This window comes from Lissotriton helveticus, chromosome 7 (genome assembly GCF_964261635.1).
Source record: "Lissotriton helveticus chromosome 7, aLisHel1.1, whole genome shotgun sequence".
Classification (NCBI taxonomy): domain Eukaryota; kingdom Metazoa; phylum Chordata; class Amphibia; order Caudata; family Salamandridae; genus Lissotriton; species Lissotriton helveticus.
This window is the reverse complement of record NC_136068.1, coordinates 430,389,064-430,401,464: the sequence shown is the minus strand read 5'-3', so window position 1 is coordinate 430,401,464 and position 12,401 is coordinate 430,389,064. Positions and strand designations below refer to the sequence as shown.

General features: G+C 48.2%; 1 protein-coding gene across 1 annotated transcript in view; it reads left to right on the top strand.

Moving 5' to 3' along the window:
- The window catches only part of EIF3C (eukaryotic translation initiation factor 3 subunit C), a 683,261-nt gene that overhangs the window by 372,802 nt on the left and 298,058 nt on the right, over positions 1-12,401 (top strand). Inside the window, exon 8 of the mRNA XM_078652326.1 lies at positions 2,755-2,876. Coding sequence (XP_078508452.1) covers positions 2,755-2,876 — 122 coding nt within the window. The remainder of the gene's footprint in view (positions 1-2,754; positions 2,877-12,401) is intronic.

The window sequence follows — 12,401 nt, the reverse complement described above, 5'->3', positions numbered from 1 at the left end:
TTCTTACCTGTCGGTGTAGTTTTACAGCTTGAAGATCTTTCTGGATTCACTAGCGAACCCACCCACCTCCGCCAGAAAGATGAGGCTGGAGAGAGAAGAGGTGGTTAAAAGAGAAAGGACTTTAAGAGTACAAAGCGGTAAAATATCACCTAAATAGAACATTGCCATTACTTCGGAAACGAAAGAAACACGGAAAAAAAGAACCCGAAGATGGCGCCCAAGAGTGGGAGCTTCCGCAGGAAGCATGCCGACGTCACCGGAAATACACCCAGGAAGTGTGATGCCGACGCCCACCTGGGCTACGAAAAAAAAAAAAAAGACTACGAATCCGAACCGAACCACAAGACCGCGGAATAATGCACAGCATAGTGAATCCAGAAAGATCTTCAAGCTGCAAAACTACACCGACAGGTAAGAAAACTATTCGTTAAGGAGGCAAGACGACCAACTACAAGAGCGTGCTATGCAGGTAAATGGAAGAGATTTGTTATTTACTGCAACAATAACCAAATCAACCCATTAGATGCTTCCATACAAAACATTATATGTTACCTGCTACACCTTCAAAGGTGCAACCTAGCATACTCTTCAATAAGACTACACCTTGCTGCTATAGCAGCATACCTTCAAAACAGGCAACACCTTTCACTGTTTAGAGTACCAGCAATCAAATCTTTTATGGAGGGTCTTAAAAGGGTGATCCCCCCCAAGACCCCCTCCTTCCCCAGTCTGGAATCTAAATATAGTACTCACCAGACTTATGGGACCTCCTTCGAACCTGTACACTCATGCGAACTTGAATTCTTAATGTGGAAGGTGGCATTCTTGATTGCCATTACCTCACTCAGGCGAGTTAGCGAGTTACAAGCACTGACAATTCAAGAACCTTTCATGCAAGTACATGCTAACAGGGTGGTTCTCCGAACAAACCCTAAGTTTATGCCAAAAGTCGTATCCAATTTCCATATTAATCAATCAATAGAACTACCGGTGTTCTTTCAAAATCCACAGTCAGTAGCTGAAAGAGCCCTACACACACTAGATGTAAAAAGGGCTCTGCTTTATTATGTGGACAGAACTAAGTCATTTAGAAAGACATGGCAATTATTTGTTGCTTTTTCACCACAACATAAAGTAAATCCAATATCAAAGTCAGGATTAGCCAGATGGATAGTTAGATGCATTCAAATATGCTACCAGAAGGCAAAACGCACTTTAACAGTCCCCCCCAAGAGCACACTCTACAAGAAAGATGGGGGCATCCATGGCTTTCCTAGGGGAATATTTCTCTTGAAGACATTTGTAAGACAGCCACATGGACTACCATACACACTTTCACAAAACACTACTGTGTAGACGTGCAAGCAAAACAGCAAGCTGTAGGCCAGACTGTCCTCAAAACTCTTTTTCAAACGGCTGCAGCTGGCATAGGTAACCACCGCTACAGGAGATACTGCTAATACAGTCTATGCACTGATATGAATTCAGCAGCCCACATGCCTCGAACGGAATACGCTACTTACAAGTATGCATCTGTTCTTGGCATGTAGGGCTGCTGACATTCATATGCTCAAAACTACCACAAATTAGAGCACTTGGAATTTTTTAAGAAAGCCCTGTAAACCAATAAGGGCTGCCGGGACACTCTACAGTGTACTTCGTTTTAGTGCACTATAGAGAGCCAGCTTCTTACAGCATGGGTGCCACCGGGTCCCTGAATTGTGTGGGACGCTACAGATGCAGACCACCTGGCTCCTTCACCATGCATCCACATAGCTGTGCAGTACCCATGTCACAGGCACTGCCACCTACTCACTCTTGGCGCCAGGGGCACCTTCTGCAACTCCTCGCCTCCATCAGCTGCAGTCTGTCTCTCTTCAGTCCAAACCAAACACCCACCCACTGTACTTCTCCGCTGTATGGGGTCTCTCACCGCACTCCTTCTATGGCTTCAAGGGTAGGGAAGGCACCCTCGGGTGTGGTTCGCAACGTTCCTTTGCAGCCCACCACAGCCCTCCTGTGCCAGCCAAGGACACTGCTTCTTCTAGAGCCTCACCCGGCAAGCCCCGCAGATCTCCTATGCAGCATATGGGGGACTCAGCCAGATGCCGACCGCTTGTGAGAGGCTGCAGCTTTTTCAGACGAACCAGGTATCCTCTCCTAAATGTGCAGCCACAGCCATGTAGCTGTTTTCTGTGCTCCTGACAGTATATTTTTATCCCCATAGCGGTTCTCCAGCCACAGAATGGCGAGGAATACTGGACAGGCATCTGGGAGCTTAGGTATATGCGGCCCTGTTTGTGCGCGGCTTGGAAGACCCCCTGCACAGCATTGATTTTCAACCTATTTTGTAAAGAAAATTAATTGCAGAACAAGTGATATGTTTACAGATTTGCAGAAAAACAAAGATTTTACCAACTTCTCCGAATCTGCCAGGGTAGACTTCCATAGAGGACGAAAGAAAACTGTATGGGAAACCTACGCAGTCTGAAAAGGTCAGCTAAACAATAATGATCTAGAATGTAACCACTGGCGAACTCATTCCACCCAGATTGTTAATGTTCACGCATCAAGAATATACAAGCCTTGCTAAAAAATTAAAGACAACTTCTCACCACCAAAAATATAGATAGTATTTCAAATGTTGGTAGATGGGTATATGGTTGTAGTAGCTCATTCTCATTAGGAAGGTTAGTCCTTCTTGTGTGCGTTGAGCTCAGTGGTGGATTCTATAACCGATTACTCTTCCCCCAGGAAGAAGATGAAGAAGAAGAATCTTCTGATGAAGATTGGGGCTCTGAATCGGATGAATCCGATTCCTCCTCTGATGATGAAGAAGGCAAATACGCGTCTCTGGCAGTCAAGTTCTTGAAAAAGTATGTTTCTTTTTCTCTTTTCATTAGGATTTCTTTTTCTCATTTAATCTCCAAGAAAATGCATTTGAACACAAGTGGTTTTGTGGTGGTGAGGAGTTGAGATCTCCATACTGATGAGTGGTTTCATGAAATCATATTAATCGGGTCATTGGCAGAGGCTGAGAAATAGGCTCCAAATACCCAAATGCCTTCTTTTTGAAGTTTTCCTGCTTCTAAAGTTACACCTTAATGTAGGAAGGTGGATATCTGACTATGGTTACCCCCAAACTTTTTGCCTGGTGTTTAGCTGTTTTTTTACTTTAGTTGGCCTGGGATCCTGCTATTCAGGGCCCCAGGCTAATTGCTCTCTCCTTAAAATGGACTCCATGTACCTTAGGTACATACACAATTGGAATTGGTTCACCTTATAGGCCCCTGTAACAGTGTACCCCAGGTACCCAGGGCATAGGTGCTTCCAAGGCCTACCAGGGGCTGCAGCACATATTGTGCCACCCCTGGCCTGGCCTCCATATTTGACACAACTGGCTGATCACTCAGCTGGGGTAAGTCGGTGTAATCACCCCTTACTTAGGTATAGTATGCCTATATCTAACCTAAAATGGACACATATGTTCCTATCAGCCACTCCTATGGAAGGCCTCATCAATCCTGGAGGCAGAGTGCTTGGAAATATGTGAGATGGTGCTCTGGCATGAGCTGAGCCTGTCTGAAGCTTTCGGAACCATGTCCTTATAGCTGTTCCATGATACTGCCATACCATATACTCTTAAGTGCATTATGAACCTCGCGGTTAAATGCTATCTTTGGTTTGGCTTTATCAAAACATGTCGAGTAAGGTGTCATACGAATTGGAATACTGCCCCCTCATCAGTTCTGGCGACTGGGGTAGCATTTCACCCTTGTAGAGGGACACGACATGTACCTAACCTGAACCCCGGTTAAAGCTAAACGTGAGCCTTAGTTAGCATCACAAAATGGATGCTGCCACCACAGACACAAGTCTGACCTCCTGCTGCTGGGAGTCCTTCCAGCGAGGGAGGCTTGGACAAAGGGTTTCCTGCCTTGGGAGGTGCTAGCACCACCCCAGACAGGATTTTGTGTATTGGGTAGGACAGGGCTGAATAGAATCAGACATGCCTGGGGCACACAAGGTGTCCCTGCGCATAGGCCAGTTCAAACCGGTGCTGGGGCTCTCCAGCCCCAGTCTTGGCGCGAAGCTGGACAAAGGAAAGGGGGTGTAACCACCCCCCTTCCTGGTCCCACGCAGAGGAGGGACCTAGCAGGTAATCCGGCCCCTAGATTTGGAATAAGAGGTAGGAGCTGTGTCCTAAGACTTCAGATCATCCTGAACTCGACTTGAAACTAAGAAGAAAACTGGACTTCGACATTTTGCTGCACAGAAGACTGAAGAAAATCTCCCTTGTGGCCAAGGAGTGACCACCCTGTGAATACAGGCACCAACCAGCAACTCGACGTCTGCTTTGCCGCCGCCTCCCGCCGGAGCCCAGAGCCCGACAAGACCTGGATTCCCAGACATCTCAGAGCCCGATCCATAGTCCCTGAAAAGAAGAGACCCGTGGAGGCACCGAGAGACGTGGGACCGGACACCTTGAAAGACACACGAGAAGTTGACTGCGCAGCACCCGAGGCACCCTCGACGCTGTGCTTTGGGGTTTGAGAAGCCCCGACACCGAGCAGCATTTGCACCGAAGATCAGCCCCCCAGCATCTCCACGATCTGCGTGGGGCCCTTTTGCACTTTGACACTCGACGCGCCATCCTGGCCACTTGCCACGTGGCTAGCGGCCATTTTGGCGATAAACTACGAACTACACCGCTGGTCTGGTTGCTCCAGACTGGCCCTTGCTCCCCTGAAAAGGAGGCCCCGTTCTGACCTTGCTGGTCCGAGTGAGAAGCTTGCATCGATTCCTGCGTGGCTTGCATTAGCCAAGGCCTGTTTGCTCCGATCAAGAAGCAGACACCGCCATCAGCTAGAGCCTTCGTGGGACAGCTCGTGACCAACGCCTGGACGTCCTTGACCGCTTCGTGTCCGCGTGGCTGCAGAGACAATCTTCACTTCTTCACCTGTTTGCACCCGACATTGCCTGGTTCCATCCTGGTTCCATGGTAGTCACTGGCTAGTGACTTTGGACATTGTCCCCTCTGCTTTCAGGTCTTCACCTCTTCAGATCCACCCTTAGATCCACCGGAACTCTCCTCGACGACCCGCCTGCAGCATCTTCAGCTCCAAGCACCATCGCACCTGTGCACCCGCTTCCTGTGGGCGAGGTAACTCAGCAACGCCGGTGTTCCCACACTGGTATACACCTCTAGTGCCTGTGTCTAAAATTTTATCCTTGTAGGTCCATCGGAAGGTTCCTAAAACACTAACTTTGTAACTTTTACGCACCATTGACATTGCATTGGTGCATGCGTGCGCTTTAAGCGCTGCACCCGAGTCCCGCGGGCCTTTCCTGACTTCATCACTGCTAGTCCCGAACAGCTCCAGCGATGCCCTAGGCCTTTCCTTTCCCCATAGTGGTTCTTATACCACTATTTTAGTATATGGTTTAGGTGACCCCTAGGGCTCATCCAAATTGTGAAACTTTTGTATATTTAAACTGTTGTTTTAACGCATTTGCTTCTGTGCTCATAAAGAGTATAGGGGATATTTGTAGAAATAAATCTATATATATTTTCAATATATATCTGTGTGGTGTCCTTTCATTTGGTATTCAAGGGGATTGTGTATGGTAAAATAGCTTGCTTCACATGCCTTTACAGAGTTTAGCCTAAGACTGTTTAGTCCATGCTACCCCTAGGATAGCTTGTCTATAAGGTTGACTTACAACCAATCATCATAAGGGTTGCTTGGCATGGTACAAGGTGATCACTAGAACTAGTGAGCAGCATATACCAGGCCAACTTCTCACATTGGTGAGCAGCGGATTGGGATTTGAGCTTGCTGTTGTTTTACCATTACAATCTTTGAGAGTATCATTTGAAAGATCATACAGGTACCTGATAGGTACATTAAAACAAGACTAGCTTTGATAGGGGCAGTCAAATCTAAGTCCCAACTAGCAATTAGGACAGCAAGGAAGGACTACTTCCTCACCCTAAGGGCGGCGAAAAAGGAGTGGGAGGAGAAGTTTTGGGAAGACCTTTTGGTAGCAAGTAAGGGAAAGGATGCAAGGGGTTTCTGGAGTTTGGTTAGAACTAGGAATAGGCCAGATGTATCGCTGGTCACGTGTAATATCCCCGCTCAGATCTGGTACAACCACTTTGAGGCCCTGTACTCTCGACCCGAAGGGGACCTTAGTGAGTCTTTTTCCTTTGGGGATGATGCAAATGTTAGTGTCATAGATGGCTTTACCGTGAGGGAGGTGGAGGCCGTAATCAAGTCCCTGGTTCCATTAAAAGCAGCTGGGCCGGATGGGATACCAGGTGACTTGCTACGAGCCGATCCCAAGGAATGGGGGCATCTGGTCGCTACGCTACTAAATGCAATCGTGGGGGGCGCACTAGTACCTGATTCCTGGAAGGGGGCAGAGGTTGTCCCGATATTCAAAAAGGGGTGTCGGGACAACCCCGCTAATTACAGGCCCATTAGCCTCATCGACTCTTCCCAAAAGGTGGTCAGGAAGGTGATTTTGGGGAGGGTCCTTCAATGGGCTGATGATAATAAGATACTGTCTGACTTTAAGGCGGGATACCGTTCAGGTACTGGGACGATCGAACAGGTCTTTAGTCTGATGCTCCTATATTGGAAGGTGGTGGTGCTGGGCAAGGGCAGTCTTTACTTGGCCTTCATTGACCTGAAGACTGCCTTTGACCTAGGGAGGAGCTATGGAGGGTTCTGCAGGGGTTGGGGCTTCCCCCCTATATCCTGTCGCTCTTGATTAAACTTCATACAGACAACTATGCACAGGTGCGGTGGGGTACGAATGGGGAGAAAACCAATAGGATACCGGTGTGCAGGGGTGTCCGCCAGGGATGTGTGTTAGCCCCCACACTATTCTCCTTGTATGTGAACGGTGTGGTAGAGTACCTGCTTAAAGAACCAGCAGATGCTCCGTCCCTGGCGGGCATTCGGATCCCCACCCTGCTCTTTGCTGACGATACCCTTCTTATCGCAAAGACACCCCAGGGTCTCCAAAAGCTCCTCAACCATTTCCAGGAGTTCTGCTCTCTCATGGGCTTGGCGATCAATGTAGATAAGACCAAATACCTGACCATGAATCCTCCCAAAAAACTAGGGCGCCCCCCGGTTTTGAATACTGTCCCCCTGGAGAGGGTCTGTGAGTTTGATTATTTGGGGATCCGCCTTAGCAATTCCATGAGTTGGACTCCACACATTCACAAGATGCTGCTCAGCCACAAAAGGTTGGCTGGCGTCCTACTCAGGGAATATCGCTCATCTTCTAAACATTGCATTTCCCCGGTTATAGACATTTACAAAGCTAGAGGGGTTACTGCCGCCCTGTATGGGGCAGAGTTGTGGGGCACCTCTAACCTTGAGGTATTAGCTAAAGCGGAAAGTAAATTCCTGAAAGAACTTATGGCTCTTCCGTCAAGCACACCCACAGTTCCGGTGCTTCTCGACTTGGGCTGCAGACCAATCGCGGACCAGGTGCGACTCCGGCCATTGCTCTTGTGGGCTCGCTTGTGGAGGGTCCCGGAGCTAGCCTCATATGCAGCAGGGATGTCTGAGGTGATTGCAATGGAGGGATGGCACCGAATAAAATGGCTGAGGGATGTCAAGAGTCTCCTGGGGGAGCTGAGGGATGTCAAGAGTCTCCTGGGGGAGCTGGGTCTGGATGATTCTTGGGCTACTCTATCTGCTCCTCCCAAGGCCACCCTGAAGAAACTATACTGGGACTGGGTATTTTCCAAACTCATTGGTAACCCACGACACTGCAATTCGACCGCTGCATTCTTAAAAATCAAAGATGTGGTGGCATTTGAGCCTTATCTGGACCTCATCTCTATTCCAATGGACAGGGCTCTCTACTTTAAGTTCAGAGTGGGCATTTTACCTCTAGGCAACCTGGTGTCCAGGTGGAAATCATCTTCCCAGTCCTCGCCCTTCTGTGCTTTGTGTGACACGGGTGGAGACGGTGGCACACATTCTTTTTGAATGCCCGGACTATTGTGCACCAAGGAGGCGCTGGCTCATACCATTGTGTAGACTTTTAGGTACACGCCAGCACTTGGTGGCCCTCCGCATCTTACTGACTGATACATCCTCCCCTATTGTCTGTGGTGTTTCAAAATTTTTAAAATGCTCATGGTTGATTTGTTTAAAAAGGTTCTCTATTTCAATTTAATTCTTTCTTAACTATTTATTGTAACAGTCCGATTGTCTTATCCTTTTTAAATTACAAATGTATTTTATTATTGGCCTTGATAACGTATTTTCTATTAATGTATGTACTGCTTTTAAGATATTTATGTATCGAAATAAAGCATATCAACCAACAAGACTAGTATACTGAAGTTCTACTGAACTTAGTTGTTGTAGAGGATAGGGAGTAGCACACCCTGACTACAACTACTAGATAGGTTTAGTAGGAAAACACCAGTGTAGGTAGATTGCAACATTTCCACCCACACTAGAGCAATGTCTGGAGCAGAGTGATCCACTGGACCTATCTCTGTTGCAAGTGACCCTCCAAGGGCACCATCCAAATTTGCTATCTTTACTTTTAAAGAACTGAGGCAGCTGTGTTCCTTAAGAGGAATCAAAACGTGTCCTACCCCTACAGCAGACCACCTCAGGGAGCTTTTAGACAAATCTGAAGCTCTAAAGACCTCCAAACCAGGCCCCTCTGGGACTGGAGATGGAGGCTCTCCCTCTGAAGATGATAACACTGATGCCCCTGTCCCTGTCATCCAGATAGATGAGGAAAACCAGACCACTGGGGATACTCAGCCTGAGGATGAGGAAGAAGAGGAGGAGGAGGAAGAAAGTGGGTCTGATGATGAGAGAAATAGTCAGGTGTTAGTCAGCAGGCTTAACCAGGCTAACTTAAGCCTATTTGGGACTGAAAGTGGGTCCAACCCACTCAGACCCCCAAGTGGACTTAACCAGGAGCCCAGGAGGAGAAGGAATCACTCAGGTGAATCCAATACCTCCCAAGCTTCTAGAGGTTCTCATGGTCACTCCAGAAGAGTGATGTCTAGCCCTCAGAGAAGGGAACATGAGGCCAAAATGAGAGTGGCTGAACTTAGGATCCAGAAGCAAGAATTAGAAGTTGCCCTGGCCAAAGAGCAGCTTGCTAGAGCAAGACAGCCTAGAGAGAGTGGATTAGGATCCACTGGTGGCAGCACTATCCCTAAGGATAAAGACAGGTCCTATGACAATAGAAACCTGAGTAAGATTGTGCCCCCCTACAAAGCTGGGGATGATATCCACAAATGGATGACTGCACTTGAGAGAGCCTGCAGAGTACAGCAGATCCCTCAGGAGCAGTGGGCAGCAATCTTGTGGCTCTCCTTTGAAGGTAGAGGCCGAGACAGACTCCTCACAGTTAGTGATGAGGATTCTAGAAACTACCTGGTCCTGAAGAGTGCTCTGATTGATGGGTTAGGCTTAACCACTGAACAGTACAGGTTAATGTTCAGAGACACCCAGAAGACACAGACTCAGGACTGGTCTGAATTAGTTGAATGTGCCACTAAGGCTCTGGAGGGCTGGTTGCTGGGAAGTAAGGTTACAGACTATACAGGATTGTATAATTTAATTATGAGAGAGCAAATCTTAAGTAATTGTCAAAATCAGCTTCTACATCAGCACCTGGTGGACTCTGATCTGACCTCTCCACAAGAATTGGGTAAGAGGGCAGACAAATGGGTGAGAACCAGGATCAGGCCTAAGAACAAGGGTGGTGACCAAAAGAAAGAGACTACCAAGCCTCAAGAGAAAGGTGTGGGGATAAAACCAAAGAGAAAACTTCCCCAGGGCCCCAAAACTCCAAGGATGGGGGTGGGTTCCAAGACACTTCCTCTACACAGAAAAAGCCTTACTGCCATGTCTGTAAACAGGTTGGCCATTGGAAAACAGACAGCTGTTGTCCAAAGAATGGTAATAAGGAAAATATACCTCCAGGTAAGGTTCCAACACCTCCTGTCACTGTTAGCAGTGGTGTACCCCAGGTGGTGGGAGCACCCCCAAGAATTTGGGTGGATTTACTTTTGGAACACAGGTAGATTCTGGCCTAACCAGGTCCCCTACCTCAGATACTCTTGTCTATGAAAATGGCATGGGGTTTGCCAACTTCACTGCTTGCCCAAACACTTTGAGCAAGTACAGACAGGAGCCCCTCATCAATGGCTTGAAAGTTGAGGCCTTTAGAGACACAGGGGCTAGCATCACCATGGTGGCTGAATGTCTAGTCCCCTCAAGGCAACTTTTACCTGATGCCAAATATCAGGTGACAAACATTGATGGAATAGAAACCAAACATCCCATGGCAGTAGTCAATCTTAGCTGGGGAGGTGTCACTTGCCCAAAGAGAGTGGCAGTGTCAGCAAACTTGCCTGTAGATTGCCTACTTGGTAATGATTTGGAAATCTCAGCCTGGGCTGAGGTTGAACAACAAACCCATTCTAAAATGGTAAATCTCCATGGAAAGGTTAGTGGGGCTGTGATGGCTACAGCCCCAATCCAAGATGTCCTTCCTGAAAAGGTTGGTAGGGCTGAGCAGACCTCAGCCCCATCTTTAGCTAACTTCCCTCCTGAAAAGATTAGCAGGGCTGTGATGGTAACAGCCCATACCCAAACTGAGTCTCCTCCTGAAAAGGTTGGTGGGGCTGTGATGGCCACAGCCCAAACTCAAACTGATACATGTGTTGTGAAGCCTGAAAAGATGGATCACTCCACACAAACAGAGAGCATTGAGGAGGAAGAGAAATCTCCCTCCCACCAGACTTTAGGAAAGGATCAGCCTCCTCAGGGAACTGATCTTACCCCTGATGAAGGAACTGCCCCAGAGGTGGTCAGGCCTAGCCTGACAGAGCCCCTGATGTCAGTGGACCCTTCTCAGGTGGGACCCAGTCCGGAGCAGGTATCCTGCCCCTCTCTACCTTGCCTTAGTCAGCCCAGGGCTGCAGAGGACATGAAGGACAGTGAGCCCCAAAGGGCCCTCTGTCAAATAAAGCACCCACATCAACAGATTAGGGGCACCGAAGCTAGCAGCCCTAGCCAGGTGAAAACTTTAAAAACTCCTGAGGGATCCCCCTTAAAATTAGTTAGGGACCTCCCACAGATGGATTCTGTTGGGCACAGCCAAACCTGGGGCCCAAACCTGAACTGTTCCTCCAGTAACCCAACCAAGGGGACCCAGCCTCCAGCTTTAGGTAGCCAGAGGTTGACCCTGAGAGCACAGTGCAACTCAGTCAAAGAAAGAAAGGCCTACATGGTGGAAAGTGATTGGAGGAAGCGGAGTCCTACAGAGGAATCTCACTTCAGTACTCCATCTCAACATCAGCCTTTAACTTTGCCAAGACACACCACAGGTAGAGATTCCCTATGGTGGAGACCCTCAGATACCCCTAGGGTGAGGGATTGCTTAGTGGACCATGAGACAGGGGGTAACCAAGCCAGAGCTGGTACTTCCTTATATGGCCCCTTAGGCAATATAGGCTTACCTGGTCAAGGATAGCCTTATCTCCTTTCGTTTGGGGGGGGAAGGGGGGTGTAGGAAGGTGGATATATGACTATGGTTACCCCCAAGCTTTTTGCCTGGTGTTTAGCTGGTTTTTGACTTTAGTTGGCCTGGGATCCTGCTATTCAGGGCCCCAGGCTAATTGCTCTCTCCTTAAAATGGAATCCATGTACCTTAGGTACATACACAATTGGAATTGGTTCACCTTATAGGCCCCTGTAACAGTGTAACCCAGGTACCCAGGGCATAGGAGCTTCCAAGGCCTACCAGGGGCTGCAGCACATATTGTGCCACCCCTGGCCTGGCCTCCATATTTGACACACTGGCTGATCACTCAGCTGGGGTAAGTCGGTGTAATCACCCCTTACTTAGGTATAGTATGCCTATATCTAACCTAAAATGGACACATATGTTCCTATCAGCCACTCCTATGGAAGGCCTCATCAATCCTGGAGGCAGAGTGCTTGGAAATATGTGAGATGGTGCTCTGGCATGAGCTGAGCCTGTCTGCAGCTTTCGGAACCATGTCCTTATAGCTGTTCCATGATACTGCTATACCATATACCCATATACTCTTAAGTGCATTATGAACCTCGCGGTTAAATGCTATCTTTGGTTTGGCTTTATCAAAACATGTCGAGTAAGGTGTCATACGAATTGGAATACTACCCCCTCGCCAGTTCTGGCGACGGGGGTAGCATTCCACCCTTTTAGAGGGACACGACATGTACCTAACCTGAACCCCGGTTAAAGTTAAACGTGAGCCTTAGCATCACAAAATGGATGCTGCCACCACACACAAGTCTGACCTCCTGCTGCTGGGAGTCCTTCCAGCGAGGGAGGCCTGGACAAAGGGT